General features: G+C 38.5%; 1 protein-coding gene and 1 long non-coding RNA gene across 3 annotated transcripts in view; one reads left to right on the forward strand and one right to left on the reverse strand.

Annotated features, from left to right (window-relative positions):
- Positions 1-24,680, forward strand: part of LOC147757091 (uncharacterized) — a 131,334-nt gene that overhangs the window by 46,255 nt on the left and 60,399 nt on the right. For both annotated transcript variants that reach the window (XR_015324814.1, XR_015324815.1), the window contains exon 2: positions 1,702-2,637. This is a non-coding gene — a long non-coding RNA (uncharacterized LOC147757091). The remainder of the gene's footprint in view (positions 1-1,701; positions 2,638-24,680) is intronic.
- Positions 19,581-23,006, reverse strand: LOC111246880 (uncharacterized). Its single transcript, XM_022797227.2, has one exon. It carries the CDS (start codon positions 22,543-22,545, stop codon positions 20,641-20,643), a length of 1,905 nt encoding a protein of 634 aa, XP_022652962.1. The 5' UTR covers positions 22,546-23,006; the 3' UTR covers positions 19,581-20,640.

Below are 24,680 nucleotides of genomic sequence, written 5' to 3' on the forward strand. Positions count from 1 at the left end.
TCGTCAGGCCTGATCAAACGCTAAATAGTTCGTCATTTTTTTGAAAGCAGTAAGTTATAAAAAAAATTAGCTCAATTTGAATGTTGCGTATCTTCGTGAGGGCTGTTTACTTATATTGAAATGGATATGCAAAAAGACGCCTCTATCGTATTGAATTTATGACAAGTACCTCATGAAGTACAAAAGGGACTTATCTTAAGTGAGCTTTAATCATTAAAAAAGTAGTCACGAGAAACACATTTAATGCAACATTAAAAACTATACAGAAAAACCAAGTGTTTGTTGCACCATTTCTTTTGTGTAATGTTGTAGGTTAAATTAATTACCCCAATTAAATTGACCCCAATTAAAGGTCAAGCGAACGTTTAGGTTAGCAGGTAGGTATGATAATTGTAACTTTTAAATATATCACGGTTCATCGATGCACTCATCAGGTCGGCCTCTCGGATTAACTTCGCCTTAGAAGTGCATATCTAACTTCATCTTGAACGCAGTGGAAAGTGTACAAATAGTTTGAACATCTCAGACAATTTTTAATACATACTTTTTCTACAAAGCACAGTGGGTTATTTCGTATGCTGAAATGTCAGTAAAATACGACGACAAAGCCACGAGCAGAAGTTACAGTCTAACTTAACAGGCTCATTATAATATTTTTTTTCCGTATTCTACTCTCAGGCAACTGTTTGCGTTTGTATACGTACCTTCTCTATATAAATGGCAGCGCCTTAAATATTATTAAGGCATATGTGTATGTAATATAATGGGTCGTCTTTTAGGAAACACTAGTTTGCACCAGTTCCAATGCAGAAATCTCGCGCTAAAATTACTGTGTTATATGAGATACTGAAGCTGCTCACCCATTATATAGTATTAGAATACATAAGACCGTTTACAACGCATCTACTTACCTTTTTATCTTCCCGCTGTTCTAACGGAACCGTCCATCGAAAAGCAGCATAGATTTCTTTTTTGTCAATAGTTTTTTTTTAGATTTTTGTAGAACTCCATTTCTTTTTTTGGCCTGTCCGAAACCCACATCGTTTCGCTGTCCCTTCTTGCTCGAACTCAACGAAATATTCACACACAAGGATCCGGCACCATCGACCCATTGCACTCGTCGTATTCATGGGGGTGAATTGAAGATAATAATAACTAATTGAAGACACTTCAAAATGCTATGAAATAAAGTTATTTCCCAAAGTGAATGAAAATGGTCGTAGCAGATTCCGTATTCTATCGTTTAAATTCTGTTCACATCTCCCGTATTCTGTTTCGATTGATATATGCGTTCGGTGAGTATTGAAAACACCCGTGAATCTCTCAGTCATCCATCTTCACGATATCTTATCAATGTTGGCCGCATCAAAAGTAAAGTAGTGGAAATATTTTGTGGAACACGACTCATAATAGAAAAAAAAACAAAGAACTTTAGTTTGTGTGTGATATTTGAAGTATTATGGTTAGTTCTGGTCAGGGTCTTGCCACGTTGTGGAGGCGATAAAAGAGTATTTTTACGTTACCGATAGACGCTACTGTGCATCTACTTTAACTTGAAAAAGTCTTGGGTTGTTAGACTCTGCTATTTAACGGTGTCGGACTACAGACTCGAATCCCTGATTAAACAAGTCTTTAACAAGAACGTTCCTCTTTACCGCAATTATAAAGACTAATACAAAAACATCCTTTCGTGCCTTGCAGAAGTCGTCGTCAACTAGCTACGGAAAGGAGAAATAAGAGCACGGACACATCCATGATTACGAAGGCCGCGGTTAAGTGTCGATTCTAGGCCTGTTGTTCTGGAACTAACTAACTTAAAACGATGTTCTCCGACTGCAAAACTTGCTTCGGAAAGTAGAAAGAGTGGTGTATACAGAGGATTTGACCATCAGCGTATGGGTAGAAGGGCGGTGAAAACAGGGCTACATAAAAACAATACACTGCCTTCTATATCAAACTAGAAGCTGAAATTCGATTTGACACTGGCTCCAGAAAAAAAAATTATTTTTCTCACTGCATATAAGTGCACTACATTAACATCAAACTAAATGACCAATAAATAAATATGATAAAATTTAAATTGATGATTTGGATAAAATCGAGTTTGCTGGTGAAGCAGTTCTCGGAAGAGAAAAACAAAATAGTGAACTCAATAGCCAGGATCGTTCTTAACATTTATGGACCAAAAGGCGCTGGCTGTCGTAGGCTCGTAATATCGCAGAATTATTCAACTTCATCGGAGCCACAGTGGATGTAGAAGACGATCAACACAAAAGGGACCAAACAATCCCGCGTACTGCCTACAGGATGGCCGCGTCGTGTACCACGCAGGCACATAGAATAATCATATCAGCGGATATGTTTGTGTTAGCCAACGCTTTTACTGGGGACCCGAGAGTGAAAAATAAAAATGACTTCGGCTTAAAGGCATAGCTAGCAGGAAAACAAAACGGACCGAAACGAAGACCACGTTAACAGAATAGCGAAACGAATGGTCCATGAAAACTGTTCTAAAAAGAAGTCGGGGGCTTCATACCAGACATAAAGAAGCGGCTAAATCGCTTGGAAAGAGAAATTGAGTACTTTCCCGCCCAGGTGATATCAGGACATGGGGCATGTTCCGAATCGGTACAATAGGTAAGCTCTCACTGAACTTTTTAGTTTACTGTGATCTACAAATAGAGAACGATGCAGTCCACACCTTAATAGGATGTCCTGCCCTTGAAGAGGGTGGAATTACAGCAAGAAGACAGGTTGTAGCTCACGGCTAGGATCCGGTAGGCATAGTCTCATCTGAGATGCCTCGAGGAAGTATGTCACAATCTGTTGACTATACATGCAGTGCTATCGACCGTTAAGAGATCGGCTCAGCCAGTGCGGCCCCCTCAGTACTGTTGTATTGAAGTAAAAAAGCCGTCTTGAAAAAACAAGAAGGGCAAGGTTTACAACAAACAAAAGCCTAACGGCGATACCGGATGTAGAATTCGAAACACACAGATCACCCGAAAGATAACCCTCGCCTAGAAAACCGTAGAGCTTTTTAAATGAGGATCTGAGCCTGAGGAAAGAGCAAAGCTTCAAAAGGCGCAAGGCTCATATCAAGGTGCTAATTCTGTCTGGTCTGAGACAGCCATTTCAGCCGGCAGGCTTTCGACAAATGCAGGTATGTCGTTATTCTTACCTGGTTGTTCGTGTGGTATCAAAGGTAGTATATATTTCCCTTCATCCCGCGGGATAGAATACTGCGTTACGGAGCGCTTTTCGTGCCACTCCTCCTCAAGCTGGTTCTATTAGATACGTTGACATCCCCTTCCACTTAGGGAACCCCGCTGCTCTAAGCTAATGCTATTTTGCTAATTATGAAAAACGATGGAGCGGACACACGACTGAATCTGTTTCCAAAACAAATGCGAAAATAATATTCCCAAACCCATCCACAATTCAATCCTGCACAAGTTTAAGCCATTGCCTATTTTTGTAATACCCTGCCGTTTACGGGAAATTGGAGTACAAAGTGAACCTCTTCCATATATAAGTTCGAGACACAATGCGGCAAAAATGTTCTGAAATATCGACGGTTTTTGAATTGGCTTTATACCTCGATATTTGGGCCGACCCATTCGAGTTCGCTAATTCTCGAAATGGCGTATTTTAGGTTCTGCCAAGAATAAGTTTTTGTCTTCGTCCGCTAATTAAATTTGCTTACATAACGTTAATGCTTTCTATCTAGGATTCCAGCGCTTCGTATATACTAAAAACAGAGAGATAAGTACCGAAAATGGTCCTTCGACGCGATTCGTGGCTCCAGCGGCCGAATTTTTAAGACGATGCTGATTCTTGGCATTTAAGGGGTTTGATTCATTTGACCGTCTGCCCTATAGCGAGCCTGCTGGATAGAGCTGATAAGCTAAAAGCCATATTTGGTATATCCTGGTTGCGATGACTTTCACTAAAATTCATTGTGCCGCGACCGTCTTTAGAAAATAAAAAAAAATAAACTAGAAGACTTGTTGTAATTATTGGAAATTTTAATCTTCCGGGATTTAACTTGTCCAGTGAGGCTTTCTCCTATTTTGGCTTAATCAAGATCATCTATATACACTCGTGTAGTAGAAAGGAGTTAGTTATATCGATTACTACACGAGCAGACCGATTCATTTAGACGAGTTATCAATATAAAAAATGGCGGTCATTCAATAATAGTAATGTAGGCCCACAGTTTCAAGCTAAATGTCAACAATTGACACATCCATTATAAACCAACTGTCTCCTTTTGATTCTTGGTCTTTTTTACCGCGAATTTGTTCTTATAATTAAACAAACATTTTTTTTAGCGGAATTGATAAAGGAACTTACGATTTATAGAAAGACAACTAAGATGATATTGAAGCTTAAGCTGTATACCGCGGGGAAGGCTTTCTTCAGGCTGGGAAACTACTTACAGCGTATTAAACACTAACTGTCAGCTTTATTTTCTAACACGGTAGTGATAGCATAAATAGAAAAGTAGAAGCCATAGACCAAGTAAATCTATATTTAAGAAATGGACTAAAGTTAGTAAGGACATGAACTAGGCCGAGAATCTCAGAAAAGTTAGATATTAATCTTAGTGACTTTAGGCCATTTTAGGTAGTGAACAAACGTTTAAAGGACTCAAAAATAATAGTAATTAAAAAAATTGTAACGCTTTTTCTTGGCTGTCGACGCAAAATCAATTTGTTCTAACAGGTAAATATCCCTGTTTCTTAATCATAACTGAGGGAAAGTTTCAATCGAGACTATAAAAGTGCTTGTGAATTGCAATCAGACCCCTGACTTTTTACTCCCCTTTTTTGATCAACACCTCAGACGTGTGACTGCCAAAATTTTTGTTCTTACATATTACAGATCCTATGAATGAGACGTAGTTCGAAAACACTAAAAGTATCTGATATTGCTCAGATCTTACTTCATGCAGGTACCTTAGGTGTTTCAGACATCAACAGGATATGTTGCCAGGCTCAAATAGTCAAAGTCTATACAGACTGTTTGTCACATAGCCTCATTTGAATACAGAGCATAAAACAGTGTGAGCAACCTTAGGTACAGTTTTAAAATTTCGAAGTAAAAATGGTGTGATTACATGATGCGTAGCATTCTAGTACTTTATCCTTCTAGGGCCTCGGAGTCACGGCCTAATAAGATTTAAATTTTACGCATTCTAGTTAAGTAATTCAATCAAGAAGCACAATATGCGATAAAACATTCTCTTAGTTAGTTGCGAGAGCAGAGCTTTATATAGGCATTGTCAAAAACGTAGTCATTTTGAATTTGCGCGCTGTTGTAAAGTGTGGCAAGTATATCCTGGGAGCCAACTGAAAGTATTCAATCAAAGGTATGCAACTCAAATATGAGCTGAAAAGCGTGTATACTATACCGGTTTTTCGAAGACGGAATCTTTAAAATGACGATCAGTTTCGACCCGGGCGACTTGCAACGACCTCTGTGATATCGCTAAACAGAGGTATTTCTCATGCTGATGTCTGGTCTAAAAGGACCGATATATTGAAACTTATAATAATAAACTTGTTAAATTATTGGGTAAAGGAAAATAATAAAAAAAAACTGTGCTTTGTGCAGTGCCGAACTATCGTAGGGATATATGTAATAATATAACAAGCCTTGTGCACTTTCGTTGCTATCGATGTACACTGGCGAGATGCTGTGCAAATAGGTCGTATTCAGCGGTCGTCTGTCATTACGACAATGTATGGAAGCAGTAAGAGGGCAAATCGTTGAAGCGAAATTGTCGTGAATATAATTGATATGGATGGGCAAAGCTGACTGTTCACGTATATGTCTCACCATACAGTATAGTTCTGTCCGCATTCCATATGCGATAATAGCCAATCAGGGTCTGGTCTAACGAGCTTGTCCTATTCTTTTCGTTGTCGGTAGCGCTTCAAGCAGATTATATCCGTATATGATGGCCCGTGTAAATTTTTTATTTGTTTCTATGGGCTGTCTTTATCTAGTTAGCAATATAAGCATAAATTATCATTACTATGTGATCCAGGAATTTTCATAAACAAAATGTAGGGCATATAGAAAATCAGTTTAAGTATTGTAATTAAATTTCAAAGGAACAGTGTACACGTTGCCCCACAAATGGAAACTGAGGTGATTTATGCATTTTTGATAATTGGTCAAAAAACTTCGTTAAAGCGTTTGAGAAGAGGACGTTTTTCGATATACACAATAACTTAGGAGTTAATAAAGTGCCTTAACGCTTTCTCTGTAAGAAAAGTATTGCGGCAATAGAATAAAGCCCTCAAGCGACATATTTGCCGCAAGTTTGTTAAATTGTTAAAAAACATCCACTTCGTTATAAATCCTCATCATAAAAAAATAGATATCCTCATCGCCTGGTACACGTTTTTTGTTCTCTATCAAGTGTGACACTAGGACCCTTGACGATTGCCTGCCGCACTGTTTTTCGCACTAATCGCCGTTTCAATTTGTGAGAACATAAGTAACAATAGCAAATACTTCATAAAGAAGACGCGGATACTCGAACTTTCTGGTGGTGTTAGCGATAACAACAGCTTTCCTTTTCAAACATATAGGACCATTGTGAACAAATGACAGGAACGCCTCGGATGTTTTTTTTTCGCCAACAAAAAAAACTATAGATAGAACTGAGGAATAGAAGATAATGTCTGCTTTGGATAGTCGAAGTACAGGAATTCAATGGCAGAAGCGAATGCGGAGCAGCTTCGTAGCAGGGAAAAAGTAAAAGACAACATTAATTTCGTCCATTGTTTGATTCGGCCTAAAGTATAGAGAAGCATTACATAAGCGTGAGCAGCGGCACGGTTGCTGCTGCTAAAATCAGTGGTTCATCCAAAGAAATTCGATTCCTTTTACTTTACTAACGGATGCCACTACGTTTTGATCAACGGTGCAAGGCGAATCGATGGAATATGTTATTAGCGGAAAAACAAACATACATACGTGTGAATACACACACATTTTACAAAAACAAGCACACATATTACAAAAAGTCACCGACAATCTGTTTCTTCTTCTCTTCGCACGACAGAGAAGACCCCAACAGCTAAAATGGATTCGAAGTAAATCGACGTACGCTGACTATTTAAATTTTTCGAAGAAACTAAAGCTTTTAACGCCGAAGTCGCTACTATTGTTATTGTGGCTTCTGCAATAAATTTTAGCTTAGGATAATGCCAGTATGTTCGATTTTTCTATCAGCGACAAATTCAATATTTTTACGCCGCTATACGTTCCAATGCACTAGCTGTTCGAATACTTACAGCTTACAGAAAAGGTCATAAATGGAAAAAGTGTGTATTATTATTAATATGGTTGAAAGCTCTTACAATCAATTAAAAAAACGTTAACAACAATAATCTTATTTAGATTTGACAAAAAGTTCGTAGCTACGCTAATATTAGTTTCACCAAATTTTACGTGCTATCGTACGCAACTCATACGTACGCAAAAACACAACAAGTAGAGGAAAAACAGATATAATATACATATATACTACGGTTCATTTGGTATTAGACAGGCCCTTACGTACTGATCCATTTTTATATGCCAGATTTATATATACACATATATATAGCCTGTTAAGATGACAGTGGGTTACCAGACTGGTGAAATATAGAGTATGCCATAAAGCTGGCAGACGAGAGCGCATCACGCTTGTTTATTTGCTCTCTACACCTCTTCATGAAATTATTCCGGTGAAGTAATACTCCGTAGTGATGTTTCATGTAAAAGTTTATGAATCTCCAAGACTGACGGCACTAGTGCGGAATCCCGTGCAAAGGCTTGTGCACAAATGCTTTACCTATCTAGACAAAAATTTTGGTAGCGAAAAAAACGCTGCTTTTCAAATTAATGTTTTGTACTGGGACACTATAGGAATGGAGGATTGGTATAATGCCCTTCATTCGTCTAGTTGTCTCCTGTCATTCAGCAGTAGTAGAAATGAGGGTATAGACGTGCTACGTGAAGTGAGTGAGTCAAACCCCTAAAAGTGTTAATTGACTTAGTAAACAGACTATAATATACGCGGTACACAATCCACGATAGCTTAAGCTGTCGAGTTCTTTTCGTATTTGCCAGTCTGCATAAGATCTGGTGAATCAAAATAGTCGGGTTTAGACTGATCAGCATAAATCCGAAAAATAAACAAAAGTGATAATCCTTTGGCCTTTGTAAAACGGCGGACCATGAGGACTTTACTATGTGCGATGGACCATCTTCTATATACATCTTATTAAAATATCGAGGCAGCCAGGCGTCAACCTCGTCTAAATTAGCGAAAAAAAAAAACGACCGAAAAACAAGCTTAACTTAGAAAAAGTGATTAATAGTATACAAGTGTACAGAAATATGCTAATACAACACACAGTCAACAGGAGGTGCACAGACCGAGTTCATAATTAAACAATTAGCTAAACAAGCAATTCTACAATACCGTCTTACTTTCGCGAACTTATAAAGAGGAAGAGATGTAAAATGTAGCAGATGAATACCGCCGTACCAGCTCTGTCACTCGCTTACAAAAAACTAATCACAAGTTGATCTTTCATTTGTCACAAAGGTCCACTTAAATGTTTCAATGACATCAGGCTAGTTTTGAAATAGCGCGAATAAAGGGCAATATTCTATAAATTGTAAGAAAACGAACGAGTTGGGGATATCAGTTCTTGCTAATTCGTTGTCGTGGCAACAAAAAAGTGTCTCTTGGGTCGATGCAAACCCTGTCTGAAACTGCTCAGAAAATAGGCAGAGAGAGAGAGAGGTGGGGAAGGGAGAGAAAGAAGGGCAAGCTCCGCGAGAGCTAATACACTAAACTTCAAAGAAAAGATTAATTCTAACAACAAATGAATTCGAAAAAGGCCGACGGAGACAATTTAGAATCACAGAAGAAGCGATTTTTACGTTTTGTTTTTTAACGACTGTTTCCAACACACAGACGCACACAGCATTTAGCGGTCTCAGCTGAACACGCAATATAAACGATAGCGCCAGCTGAAATACTACGTAATACAGAGAAACATTCAATTTGCTGTTGTTTTGAGTAGACTGCTTTGATTCTACAAAGAATATATTTTTAAAACTTGACAGAATGATGAAAGCTAAGCACTTTCAGTGCTTAGCTTTTTATTACCATCAGAAAGATAGTCAACCAAGCTACCGATCTATATATGTATATATATTTAACATAACACACAGATACCCATTTTAAACTAACAAGACGTGGTTTATATAACATCAGTTTAAAGAGTTAGTGAATCTACATGCCTATTTGTGCATCAACCGGACTGCCAAGTAATTGTGTTTTGAGATATTAATTGTAAAACTAAACAAGACCGTTTCCCCGTCCCTTATGGGGATTGTCCAGTCCTACTTTTCATCCTTGAGTCTCCTAACTTGATTTAAACAACATAAAATTTTATAAGAACAAAAAAACTAGTCTTAGTAATTTGTTGATAAATAGCGCTGAACCTCATAGTGAAAGGACCCGCCAGGAAAACATTTCTTTCAGCAGAAAAATTACTGACGATGAGCCTTAGTGAATGCAAACGAGCGTACTAGGGCATACACCACCAACTCAAAAGCAATTTCTGCTCGCTGTACAAAGTTTACCTAATAAATCAAAATCAAGTAATTAAAGTTGCTGCTAAACCTGGCCATATAAGGTCAATATTGAAGCGTCCTTAGGTGCTTTGTTTTCAAAAAAAAATCATCGTTTTTTTTTAGTTCATCTGGTGGCTCACGGACTATAGTCTAAATGTTGCACTGATCCAGACGTTACTATGGTCTTGCGTTAAAAGATTAGACCTCCTTAAGCTGGCATAATCTAGCATGACATATTTCCTTGACTATACAAGAATATGCTAAAGTAAAGGCCTTCGCCGTGATATCCACGGCATTATATTCTTAAATTGCTTAATGATTGCTTGGAAGAAATGTCAATAATTATCCACTACAATTTTTGAAGAAAATACAGAATCTTTTTGATTATAACAAGCTAGCTAACTTTCTGAATAAGCTAAAAATAAGAGATGCTTTTATAATGGCTGATAGTACACAGTTTCGATTACCCCCAAATGGGCAATACTGTTTCTTGTGAGGCGAGGACCTATTTTTAACATACAATAGAATACCATGAAAAAGAAATTGAGTCGAATGAAGTCTAACAAGTACTTCAAACGTCCTCTTAAAACGACTTGTAAAGTTCATCGATAATATTCTTTTTTCAAAAAAGCTGTACCATCCCAAAGTATCTTTTGTTATTTTAGAATTACTTCCTACCGCTTTGACAGAGATCAGTTCCTAAGGTGTGTGTAGGAGAACCTTTACCATGGTTAAAGAAGTTAGGGGAAGTTCATGCATAAAGAACTTGGCTTGTACTCGGTGTGGGCTACAAAGCCAGGCTGACCAAAAGTTAATAATAATCACAAACAAAATAATAAAATTTGACATTCACTGTGCCATTAAAAAATACTTACCAACAGTGTAGAAGTGTCTGCATGAAACTAACGCCTCGCCCTTCCATAAAGTACCCTTCTAAGACAGATTCTGTTAGCGCATCGTTGAAACCAGCCTTAGCTCTATGCTACTGTAGAACACGACGACCGCCCAAGATTCTAACAAAAATCCGAAACAGCGGTTGTTAACCATAACCTTTAGCACTTACAACAGATATGGTTTGTTGCCTTATTTAAAAGAATATGCCCTTTACTAGTTTTTGTCCACCTTTGAATATATGCCATGGATCTTGAAACTTTTGTGTAGCGTGTAGCAAAAAGATCGGGGGGGGGGGGGGGGGGTAGTTCCGATCTCATCATAGACCGTCGCTCTCAACGGGACTTTTTCTGATGCTAGGTTTTAGTTCACTCAGACCATTTTGTTTTGTTGTCTCAACTTCTAGTTACTTAATAATTAAACAGCAGAACAAAAAACAGCAGACAGTGCTCTAAATACTACAATGCGGGATGAGTAAGTATAAGGTAATAGACTGAACGCAGCCGTAGAGGAAGTTCACTACACTAGAAAATAACGAACTATTTGTACATTACTAGTTTAACAGAGAGCAATGATGCCAACAAAGCCGCAGATAATTAAAATAAATCTAGGATGTGACAAAGCATCACTTAAATTTCAAAATTTGGATATAAATAGAAAAAAAACCGACCTGAAAGCTTACTCTATCGGTGGAGTAACGGCATTCATAACGGAAATACGGGTCTTGTTAGATTGCATTGCAACTACACTGAGCACATTACTAATTTGATACCAGAGCTACATTCACCCTGAAAAAGCCTAAATTTTACGCCAAGTAGTTATTAATAAAATACAGAAACGGACGAACGTAGTTACCAAAACAAAAATAGATGGAAAACATTCCTGTTGGGAAACTCCTCCAGAAATTCCTGTTGGGTGAATAAAAGCAAGAGAACTGATGTGAGCTCTGATGATCGTCAGAGAAACCTCTTATTTATAATTTCGTTGAACCTGAATTAGCTGTGTGCAAAGTACAGGCCCCATTTTTTCATTTTATTCTAACAACTAACTACTGTCTTTGTTTCTAGCTGATATTTTAATATATCGGAGGGACATGAGGCTGTGCCGTCTGTTTATTAGAACACACCCAGTACGAGTCAAGCATTCTGTTTGATTAGCGGTAGAACGATATTGCTATTTGGTAAAATGTTTTGCTTCTTCAGCCATTGGGATATAGATGTTATGGTTTGAAATCGCACTTTCCTTGAAAAAAGCTTTGCGTGTAATAACATTCCCTTTTTTTTTTCGTAGAGTTTTAAACTTGCAAAGGCCAAACTGAACATTCGACACGTTTCAATAACGGTCCTAGTTGTTTTTATATTATGCTTAATTTGTACAATATAGTTTATATGCTTAGTATTTTGATTGTAGAAATTGATTTTTCTTTAATGAAGTCAGTTCTCTTTGTGGCGCGTCGCGTAACAATCACTATTGAAAACCCTTGCTTTATCCGTCGCGCTGCATTTTTGTAAAATATAGGACAAAACGTTCGATTCATCTGTGCCTGAGCATACGTACAGACTAAGCAGCAAGTTGCTTTTCATATTCAAGCGTCCTTTCGTGATCGTATAAAACTCTCTAGAATCAAGTTCTTGCCGTCGACAAAATATATTATTATTTGTCGAAGGTTTCCTAGGAATCAAATGATTTCCTATTGAGGAAGACACTCATCTCCACTTATTGACCCCTGTAGCTCGAAAAAAAGAAAGCGTAATAGGCCCTAAGCGGCAAATGGGTCGTCAGCGATACCAGATCAGATGACCATGCTCTCTGATATAATTGTGCTCTCAGGATTCCTTCGGTTGATCCTGCTGCCTTTTCGAAATCGGTCAAAAGGTAGCGTAAGCGCATTCATGCTCAAACACTCTAATGTTTTTTCCTTTTGTCTCTGTCCGATTTTCTAATAAACTACCTAGTACTGACAGGGATTCTTAAAGCTGAAGTCCTTTGTCTAAATTGATTTATATCTCTTAGGGCAAACATTCTGTAATTGTTACGGTATCCTCTTCTGTCTATTATCCAATGAACTAACGTATAGCACTATGGAAAATAGATGAGATACATCAGGAAAACAATTTGGAATTTCCTATGTAATTGTAAATATAGTATATTTAGCTCATTTTTTACTTAAAAGCATGTTACATTTATAATATTCCAAGAACTGTTTAATCGATCAAGTGGGTTATAACATGGATGGTGAACAAGCCAAAAATTGTTTTGCAAATGTAAACGAAAAAATGCAACGCCAGGGCAGTGCAGTTTTAATGATGATCCTACATTACTCTAGGGTTAAGTTTTTTTAACTTAGATTGTTCGCTTCTGCAATAGACTTTCCAAAAGCCCATGCTCACTTTCTCACACAGAATCTGAAGCGATAAAGTTCAAAAAGTTAGCGCGTCATTAAGTATTAGACAATTCCAATGTTACCTTGTTATCGCTATAGCATACCTTTTCGTGTTAACATTCTAATTTTTTTAATTTACCTCTGCTGTTGAATCTAGTAAAAAGCACCTACCATTAAGCACACAATAAGAATAATAAGAAAATCAATATGCAAGGTAACTGGCACTAAGCAACGTCTTATTAAATGAGCTAGCATTTGCAACATGTAAGAGTCGAAGTATTTTCCTTAGACTCTTTTGTGTAAGTGAAGTTAAAATGTGTAGAAAAATAACAACTAATGCCAAATTCTCTGAGAGAAAAGTTAAATCTATTAAGTTACCATTAGCAGCAGCGCCTACTTCTGCAGATGAGATCCAGGACAGTGGATGCCGGATCAATTGGTCATAGCAAAGTTTCTACCCCTATGCATTTGTTAAAGTTATACGCACGCTGAACGCATATCATCCTCATAGCAAAGGCGCTCTGGAGAGGTTAATTAGCCCTAGCAAATTGAGATAGATGCTTACTTCGTCCTTCTGTTTCAGTAGGAATAGCGATGCGAGTGTTAGCTTTACAAGATTCGAATGACCCGGCCAACTATTTGAGCGGTCCATCCAGAAATGCTACCAAAATTCCTTCCCTTTGTTATTCTTTTTAGGCGAGTCTTGTACTACTGATGCATAAAAACTGGATAAAAAATTTGCACCGACAATAGCTCGTTGCTCGACAACAGCTATTGCAGCTCGGTTGTGTCCTAACAGCTGAAGTCAGTGAAACCCCTTAAAAGCGAGAGGGAAAATCTAAGAGAGGGGGAAAAGAGATTTAAACACAGACAAATCGAAACAACAATAAAGACAAAAGCATTTTGTCCAATCTAAGTCAGCAAAACGTACTCTGAGAGCTGTCGCGTAACGTAATTTTAATTTTTAACTGCCACGTAATCTGCTTTTAATTTTCATGTATAAAATATATGTAAAAAAAAAAAAAGTCTTTCCTTATCGCTTCTTCTTCAGAAGCAGATTAGTTCAGCTTGGCCGTGTGCCAGCTAGCAACATGAGCACTTGTGCGTTCCATTCGTACCTGTGTATATATAACTCGACCACGCTTGGCGACACTGTATTTATTAATATATCTGTAAAATCTTTAACTTGACCACGTTTATCCGGAGGCGTTCTATAACCTCACGTCTCCGCATCGCACGCTAGCCAACGCCAACAGGTCCATATAGGCAGGTTTTTTTCTCGTTCCGCAGTACGGCCTGTTGTTGTCACAGTATTCGTTGAGATCGTGACTGTGCCCTCCGTCTAAGGCGGATTCATTGATGCTCAGTACGAAAGCTCGTACATTCCCGGCTTTCTCTCGCAATTCCGCAAACATTGCACTTGCGTACGTGCTTTAATTCACACGGCTCTGTTCAGAAAAGAGGACGTCAGCCAATGCACGATTTTGTCTATCTCCAGCTGGTCTAACGACAAATTGCGAACAAGGTTCTAGCTGATTTTAGCATGACTGATCGTGATACCGTTGGATTGGTCTAGTATAGCCTGGTTTTGTTAACGATAAACCCATCGCCCGTCTATTCGTTTTGCAACACCTTCATTAGTGCCGTCCAGTACAGGCTAGTCAAGTAATATGCCCTGACTGACGCATTGAAGATGGTTTGTTTAATAGCAGGAATAAGGGTTGGCAAATCCGCATCACGGCTTCCGAGCTTTAGTACCGACACACCTTGAATTTGACTTGCCCTGACAACCGCGACCTGCGGGGGCGCGCGTTGGTGTACTTTTTATCGGAAACGCCACAGGTGTTTCCCTTTGCTAGCTGCGTTGCCGGGAGCGTGTGTCGGGTTTCTTCTGCGTACAGTCTCTCACCACTCGGATTTACTTGGCATAGCAATTGACTCATATTAAAGTTCGCAAAGGTAACCGATTTCGCAGTTTTACGTGTCTTAACCACGACGGACACGCTAAATTCGAGCTTGATTGCCAGCTCATCCAGCTGTGGACGTACAAACTATTTGGCACACACAAACCGTTCGAACATCTCCGCATCTTTCCTGCAACGACAAATTATAGCTAGGGCGACTCGGCTTCCTTCCTTCCGAGAAAGGCGCGTAGAGCTTTTTGAAGCCGCCCCATGTAGTCGTGCCCCATTCGGGATGTCTCACGCAGATAATATTGCGTTTTTGATACCATCTGGTTGGTCAACTATTCGTTGTTCGACGCGCCTCTTCTTCACCAATCCAGCAGCGTTTCCACTTCGCGAGCCATTCCGTTGCTGCCACTAAAATGCAGCGAGCTAGTTTAGTCTTGTCGCTAGCTATCAGAAACCAGCGCCTTACAGCCATTACTCGTTTTACGGTTATACATCCGTAGTTGTGCATTTATTCACTATATATATATATATATATATATATATATATATATATATATATATATATATATATATATATATATAGGGTGATTTAACAAGATTAACGTTCATCTCGAGAAAAAGAAAGATTCTTCAAAGCTGCCGTTTTTGACATTTCGACGCAAATGTCTTTTATTCTCTATTGAAAGGTTGTATAAAATTTATTTGTGTACAGACGTCTTAATTTTAGGAGAAAATATACTCGTAACTAGAAATAATTATGTAGATATTAATATCACGTAGGTATTTTTGAAACTCCTTCTGCTCTCAGGGATTCGGATGCACAACATTATTTCTATTGAATCAAACTACTTATTTTTCAAAGGAAACTGCGGTAGTCATTCATACATTGAAAAACCAAGCACATTAAAGAGCTGGTTCCTTTTACTACGCTTTCCATTTGAATAACGCTGTCGCCGCTTAGACAGTAGCAGTTTGATGGCCAACCAGTCGCGCGACATTTGCTCGCAGCAACTCATTTCTACCTCTAATTAGTGCATCTGCTGCCATGCCATTGTACCAAATGTAGGAAAAACAGTTTTAAGTAATTCGCTAGCCTACCTTAGTCAAAGTACGCTGAAGAAACACATGGCTCCGCGCAAATGAAGCTTAAGTTAAAGTTTCTTTAATTTTTAATGGAAATAACGAAATATTTTTAATACCATGATAATAATAGAAGTACAGAGGGAATATGCTACACGATTTCAGCTATATATATATATATATATATATATATATACATATATATAACTTACTATTTTATCTAGAGTAATATCTAACATTGATGCCAAAAGTCAAATCAGAAATTCGGGGAGTCGGCTACAAAAAAGCAAAGGTTTTGAATAAAATTTCTTCTATCAGATGTCTTTTTATGAGATATATGCAGTAGGGAAATTATGTTAGTTTTATTTTCAGTTATATGATTAGGCCTAGCAAGCAAAATCTACGGTTGCATATTCTCTTACTAGCTTGAGTACTACTACACATACATCATATGTCACCTCACCTTCTAGAAAAATCGCTTGTGGTTTTTGCATCGATGCGTGTGTACTGTTAGAGTCCGTAATAACGAGGAGAACCGTTCTACCAGTAGCCAACATTTCCTTTGTTGTTCCAGGCTCAACACGAATACAGAAAAACACAATCTATTACTTAAGTGAATTGTCGTCTACTTTTCCGGTGTATATCTTAGAGAATCGTTTTTTAACGTCGACTGCATAGCACTTACTTTTATGAAGAACATGTATTACGAAAAATCTAAACATTCATAGGCTTCCGTTCTCCACAGTCGTTTTTAAATAGCCCTTAAGTTTTACGAATGCAACGTATACCACCAACAATCGAGCAAAAAATATAATCCTACAGGAGCCTTTGATTAACTATACAGATATCGTTTTCGTCCCACGCATTGAAGACCTAGTTACATTGGTTTGATAGGGGTATGCTCGACTAATGGCCCGATCCAAGTCTATCACAATCTTGACTAACTATTCTATATCTAAAACAGATAAGAAACAATACAACCAGGTACGTTAAAATTCATTAAACCCGAAGTATTTAGGATACTTACATTTTCATTTTACTAAGACGAATATATATACGAGAAACATGTTTATCCTCATCGTACCATAGCGCGCAAACGTTTCGCGGGAATTGCACAGATTCCCGCTTTACCAAGGGGCAATCTTCCAGAATTTGTACAAATTCTACGATTGCTGATACGTCATAAGCATTTGTAAACTTCATCCACGACTTATTACCTAAACTGGCCACCGTCTGTCGCGGTAACTCGAACGGCCAAATATCGGACGCAAACCTAAAAGCAAGGACTTGAGTCCCGTGTTAAGGTACATGCGCTCCTTAAACTTGTGGATCTAATGTTAACAAGGGAACTACACGTTGAATCTAGAAGCTATTGATCCGCTTAAAAATTATTGTACAATTCTAAGTGCTACTTGGTTCAAGCTGTCCACCAATTTGGTGGAGGTGCTCTACCATCTTGTTAAATTGATAGGCACATTGAACACAGAGCCGTCAATTTTTATTTAGGTAATTTTATTTAGGTCGCCAAATTATTGACGTAAATCTACAGCTTCAACATAGAAACGAACTACCGAATGACACGAAGGACGTCGAAGGAAGTTTCCTTGTTTTTGCCGGTCTTTCACCTAAATAAAGTGAAACACCAGCCATGGAAAAAGGCGGTCAGTTAAGTTTGAAAGGAGAACACTTATGTAATGTTACGGTTTGTGTTTATGGTTTGGACATAACATGCGTTGATACCACGTTGATGATAAATAAAAAACCCCACACCAGATGCCACCGACCAAGCACTCCACTGGCTGGACATGTCAGCGTCCTTGTTTTCTCAAACTCAAATTGGACATTTCTCGAAACATAACAAAGTTCGTGCAATAAGCCGGCGACACCAGAAAATATCCATACGGCTGAATGTTTTGTAAATTTGTTTCATTTCCAACAGAGGTCTACTTCAAAAGCAATAAAATCAATAAACTGAATCAGTACTGTCATCGTGAGCATAGCTACCAGTGATAAATTCGGGATTATTCCCGCTATGTCATGGATAAAGGTTTGAACTGACTATTGAAGTCTTCAGTTTTCAGTGTCAAGAATACTAAACGAATGTCGATATTATCAAAGTATGCTTTCATGTTTCTCTTTACAGCAGTTCTACGACAAATTGATACAGACTACATCTAGAGATTACTAATACATTTACATTATAGGAATTACATTTACTTAACTACCTCCAGAAATGTCCTTTCCCAGAAATGAAATACGTTTCACAAACGAAAACTCTGAAGGTACCATAGCCTAAACAGGTAGTGCTATATTTTGTCTTAGCATTCATTCTTACCTATTGCCATGAAGATGTTCTAAAGAACAAATTGACTTGGAGAGACTCTTTGAAGAATCTTCATTAATTTAAAATTTTAAACCGTCATTGAATGTATCGTGAGCTAGTTCGTTTCACTTGATCAGAAGCCGAGTAATAATGATGCTCTACTTGATACAAAGTGAAATGTACTAAGGTCATAAAACATATTCTACCTTAGCGTTGTTAGGAAGAATTGACTTGAACAAAGCTACCGGAGAATCGTTGCTGAACCACTATACAATAAGAACCTTATTAGGTGATTTTTCATATTTAAAGGCTTAAACAAGCGATTTCTTTTTTATAGGCAGAAATTAAACCTTTTAAACCACCCCGTCGATAGCACAGTCTCAGACGATGTGCTAACAGTGTGTTTACCTGCGATCCTTATGGACATGCTAAAATTCAAAGACCTATGATTATTGACCCCACCAGCACAAATGGTCGTTTTTAGATTGCTCACATATTGTTTCAGGATATCCTCACGTTACTTATTCATTATTCTATACTTGGCTTAGGCTCTGATTCATCAAAGCCATTTACACCTTAAAGAGCTTTATACGTGTACATATTGAACATGATATGCACCTGCTGTATAATTTGGTTTTAAGCTTTCAGGGTAATAAACTTCATAATAAACCTTCAGCCGAAAACATTCTGAACCGTTTACTCTATAGTCTTATGTTAAGGTTAGCAATAAATCCCAGTCCATTTTTGCTCGCTATATACTACACTATATTATGATACATACCTCATCACCGCACAAAGACGCTGCCGTTTCCCATCCGCCACTTGTGTAGAACTTCCAAGAAACACCATGCTATTACCATCTGAAGACCTAACCATAGCTGATCATTTCCTTATGCAAAGTTCTACTTATTTTATACTTCAAATGAATTGATCTCTTAACGTCTGTTTATAACAAAAATAAATATTCTGTACCATACCAAAAAGTTTCATAGGAAACGATACATCTAAGAACGTATGCACACCAAAATCTAGCGCTGGCTCTTCTTTTCATTTAAATAATGTTATATTTAAATAAGTGTTAATATCATAACAGAAAAAAGTTAATTAACTGTAAACATCATGTAAAAATATACTCCTTCGTTAACAACAGAACAAAAAGCGCGTTTTCAAGCGTAAGGTAAAAACAAGGCCTTGACGCGTTATAGTCAGTATATAACTTGTGATAAGCAGCAACCAGTTATTACCAGCTGCAGATCTCTTTTAAGCTGTATTCCTCTTTATCTGCTTGGTTGACAAGAATGAATGTCTGATGTGTATTATGTACAGAACGCAAACATTACGAAAAACAATTATATTTATTACAACTTTGAATTGAAAAATTATTTTTCCTGACACTTTACTTAGATTAATTTTGTAAGTCAGAGCTTCATAATTCTAACTAGAATGTTCTTAGTTTCATATTGTGAGAATCAATATATGTAGCCAGCGGCTTGTTGTATACTTGAATTCTAAGCGTACTGTCTCTCACCTATTGTATACACATAATTTTATTGTTTTCTTAATCTTAGTGTTAACACAATATCTCAATAAGCTGAATAATGAGTATTAATTTAGAAAGTAGAATTAGCTATAATTATTAGAGAGGGTTCAACACAATCAAAATGCGTAAATTAAGAATGAATTTTATACGGCACCATAAAAATGACTGGATACCGTAGGCGTTCAGATTCAATGCCTAAGATGGATATATAGTGGTCATAAACGGGTAGGATCTTTTGATACAGCCTTCTGTTGTATAATCACTTCCTACGCACCCATGTCCACAGAGGCTATGAGTAAATGTATGGCAAACCGCTACAGCGAGCACCTCCACTATAACTAGCATATATGACTAAGTTCTTGTTAATAGAAGAAATGGTCATTTTGAAAACATTCTATATGAAAACGGCGATCGATGACGGTCACGAAGCCCATAGATACACTTGAGAATTCTGCCTATGGAGCTTTGCAGGCCGTAAATTTCATAGGAAATGGTATAAGAGTACACGATGACGCACGCGAAGATGCACACATCGGTACGAAGCCTGTCATTGTCATCATAATACTGAGGATAACCTATCGGACAAGATGTCATTAGGACCAAGACTGCACGCCAGGAGGTTAATTTGCAATATATCTGAAAGATAGTAGTACCTCGTGAAGTTCTCTGCGAACACCTACTTAGCTCAAACTAACTATATTAAATATATTCTAAAATTTGTTGCTTGTGATCAGTTTGTCCGAGGTATATGGACATCACTCGATGTCATTTCAATTTGCCACTTTATGGTCATTAATACATTTATTGCACCTATTAACCGTATTCAAATTTTTTTGTTAGACTGTAATGATTTCAGTTATTGTGGGCGATGTACAATAGCGGCGTCGATCTCATGGCGTAGGCTCTCTGGAACTGTGAAAATGATATCGCAATTTTCGACCAGAAACGTCATGAACATGGCTGTCTGCTCGAGATTAGTGCGAAGAGCGCCGACCAAGCACGTGCTGAATTCATCGACAAGCACGTCGTGGTTCGAACGTTTCTCGTCAATTACCAGTAATTTATTCTGACCAACTTTATGTATAAAACGTAATAGCAAGTGGAGTGCCCGTCGGTTTTTGGGGGAAAGCACCAAATAAAGATGCTGTAGTTGGCGGACTACGAGCTCTTTGCTATTAGCTACCTCCCTACACGCTCGTACATTAGCCTCCGAAACGGTGCTAACGCCTGAGCTTAGGCTTGATGAGCTAGCAGAAAACGCTGAATTAACGTAACAACCCATCGAACTACCAATTCGTCGCACGCTGGCTGCTCGAACACAGGTTTGTACAAGTCGCTCGCATTGATACTGAATGGGTCGCGGCATTGTGCTTGGAGTTTGTGACCCGAAACGTGGCAGTGGGGTTCTAAGCGCTGTTCGTGGTAAAATCTTCGTTTCGGGATTAGCCGTAACAAATGCCGTCTCATATTGAAGCGAGACCGGCATTTCAGGCTCTTGGAGAGTTGACATAAGCGGTGCAAAAGCCACTATCGACAGCTCATACAGAGTACGGGGCAATATTAATTGCTTGCAGAAATGCTCCCGAACAAGTTTCAGCGTCTCCCGACGGAAGTTTGTATAGTTTGCGTAGTCCGGAGCCCACTCTGGCCACTTGGCTAAACATTTCATAGCTTGCATGACCAACATAGGGACATCGTCGTCCTTTTTCCTCGGAAGGACAATGCCTGAAGCGCTGACTTGACATATGTTATGGCACACTTCGACTGCTGGGTAATCTGTGATGTGTAACGAAAAAGCTTTCAGTATATCAGTCTGTGCCCTGAAACGACCAGGTACATTGACCGTCCCTGATGTAATGTGGCTGTGCATAATATGCTGTCCCCCAGAAGCAAACAGCTGTTGCAATCTTCGCCATAACAAATGTCGGGATAGTGATGATAGGTCTGAGAGAAATAAAAGCTCCTTAGAGGACGCGGAAGAGGTGGGTGACAGAGCTGGTGACGCTAGGGATGTTGGTGCTGATCCACCGTGTAACAATAAGTGACGGCCAGGATTCTGCGAGTGCTTTTGATACTGGTGTTGATTGTGGTGAAGCTGCCGCTGCTGCTGCTGATGATGATGGGATTGAAGGCGATGTGGCGTGACAAGCCGAGGATGGACAATATGGGAGTAGACTGCTGGCGTTGATGACGATGATGAGGTAGCGGAAGACGAAGAGGATACGTTTACTCCATTAGAGCTGTCATGTTGACTATTACAACCACCGTTAGTGTGATCATTCGCGGTAGAGCCACTATCAGCAATTGGCTGTCGAAATGTTATCGTGTAGTCACCGATAGAATTTCTAAAACGCCGTATCGGATCCGCATCGGTACAAGATGGATTTGATAATCCACTAAATGGGGCCATGTTTTCTTTATTGAACATGTAGAGATGGGTACTTGAATCCTTGAAAGTAACGCTCCGACCTCGAACGTCCTGAATAATCTTTTGCTCAACGAACTTCTGCATTAGCAGCGCCACTTTTTCTCGGTTTACTATTTGGCCGGCAGAAAGAAGTAAGTCACTGTTTCGTTTAAGATAATCCAACGTCCAAGAAACTGCTTCACTGCCCGAAAAGCAATTATCAAATGTTTTCAAGCCCTTTCGACGCTTTCTGACAGGCATTTCAGCCCGAACTGCTGCAACGATTGTGTTCCACACTTTTGTTGCACGGAACTGATCTGGTGTCGACGAAGCATAGTTTGCATTGTCATCCATTGTCAGACGGGTATTCACTATTTGATTATGCTTTTTATCCTCTATGTAACGATAAACGTGAATATACGGTTTCAGCAAACGCTACAATTAGTCATACGATGATATCGGTGTATCCAAGTGATTCAGTCGTTCTAAAGAGTCGAACAGCACAACGGTCACCGATCGCTGTGATTCATTCAGGATCTTTCCTTTTACAACAAAGTATCCCATCAATAGAACACGAATCAGACATAAATTAATATTAACTGTCACAATATTCACAACATTCGCACATGAACTCTGAATGCTTTGCACAGGGCAAAGCTCGATTCATACGACGGTTTTACTAAATACATCGACGCACCGCTCTTCATCCTTTATACTATGGGATGCGTCAAACAGCAAACCTCATCGCGGGTAGTTGTATAGCAACCTTCGCAGCTATCTCAGCTGGGGTCTACTGGTTTTGAATCCGGTCTCGCTTACGCCCTCTCTCCGCCACGCGCCACCAGAGGGAGACAGCACCGGTCCGGGAGAGAGCGAAGCTTCATCTCGGCGCGGCAAAATTTGAATGTAGCCAGAACAAACCGTAGTAGGCTAATATTGCGGTAGCCACCGATAGAATGGTGATGAATAGGCCGCTTCTCAAATTGAAAGAAATACATATGCCTTTCTATATTTAGTATGAAGAGAAGAAAAGTCAACCGAAAGTGGAAATTGAGAGAGATAGAGTGACCTCTTTGAAGCTCTACATTTACGTTTCGAGTTTTTACGTCCGGTGTCGCCGTTAGGCATTTCATCACACGGCTGGCTCCCAGCACAAAACAAACTCTGGTTATGCCCGGGTTCGAACCTAGGCCACAACGTATCCTAAGATTTGCAAGCAAATACGCTAATCACTACGATACCGCGGGGAGATCTGTCCACATTGATAACATATTGCGTATTCTATAGCTAGTAAACGAACGGTGACAACACAAATATTTACTTATCAGGTTCCGCTTCATTTATAGGACATAGTTGTATCCCTGTGATAATAATAAAACGAATGATGATATTTGGTGGACTTTGATGTACATCTTTACAAGGGCCTACGGCAGAAAAAATTAATATAGATTACTGATAGGTGAGCGTACCATGTAAGCGCTACCATTTTTCTTACAACTAGGCTCATTTTATTCCCAAAGAAAATATTGTTAGTACGACGTCCATAAACGGACACAGGACTGCACGCTGACATAAAATCCGGTATGCAGACTAATTCAGACGACGAATGAGAAAACGTCAAAGTAAATCGATTAGCAACAAATATAGTGGATCAAAGTTAATAATAATGATAAATAATAAAATAGAGCGAGCTATATAAAATAAAAATGAAAACAGTAGAGCTAAATACTCATAAGGTAACATGCGAAGGCGACGAAGATCTTGAGTACTGGATTGTACTTGCCATCAATGTGTCATCGGCACACAAATAACTGTCACAGCCTTACAGTGCCGTTGATAGACTTAGGACTGCAAATTTCAAATGACAAAACAAAAGTGAGAAAAAAGCGACGGATTTTCAAACTGTTCTATCATATAAACAGCCAAAATAGATTAGCACCTCACGCTAAAGCTATTTCCCATTCTGAACAGATTAGTCATCATTGTTTAAATGGAGGATCAAGTGATGTGATCTATTCTCCATATATTTGTGTCAAACAAATATCTTATTGACAATCCTTAGCATCATTTCGACATAAAAAAAAAAAAAAATATATATATATATATATATTTTTTTTTTTTATTAAAGTAGCAAAAAATAATGATTTCATTGTAAGTTGACTGGGGTCGCAAATAGGAATGACGCAATATATGCCGATGACGTTTCTACCGCCCCATAATGTAGGAGTCTGTGCTAAAGAAGATTTATGGTTTAACTTTTGCGAAAGCATTCATTATGTTAACTGAATTAAAAGCAGAACTTCAAATTATTCGACATATTCATTTAATTTTCTTAGTTTTTTTTCTACTGAAGAAAACAAAGGTTACCTGCAAAAAATCCGATGGCGTTTTTTCTGCCCGTCTGCTACTGCTGGTGCTCCCGAAATATTCGTGCGATTATACTCGACTCTAGATAATTGCATTTTCTAGCATAGAGGGAAAGGCTCTCT

Source organism: Varroa destructor, unplaced genomic scaffold (genome assembly GCF_002443255.2).
Source record: "Varroa destructor unplaced genomic scaffold, Vdes_3.0 BEIS01000003.1, whole genome shotgun sequence".
NCBI lineage: Eukaryota > Metazoa > Arthropoda > Arachnida > Mesostigmata > Varroidae > Varroa > Varroa destructor.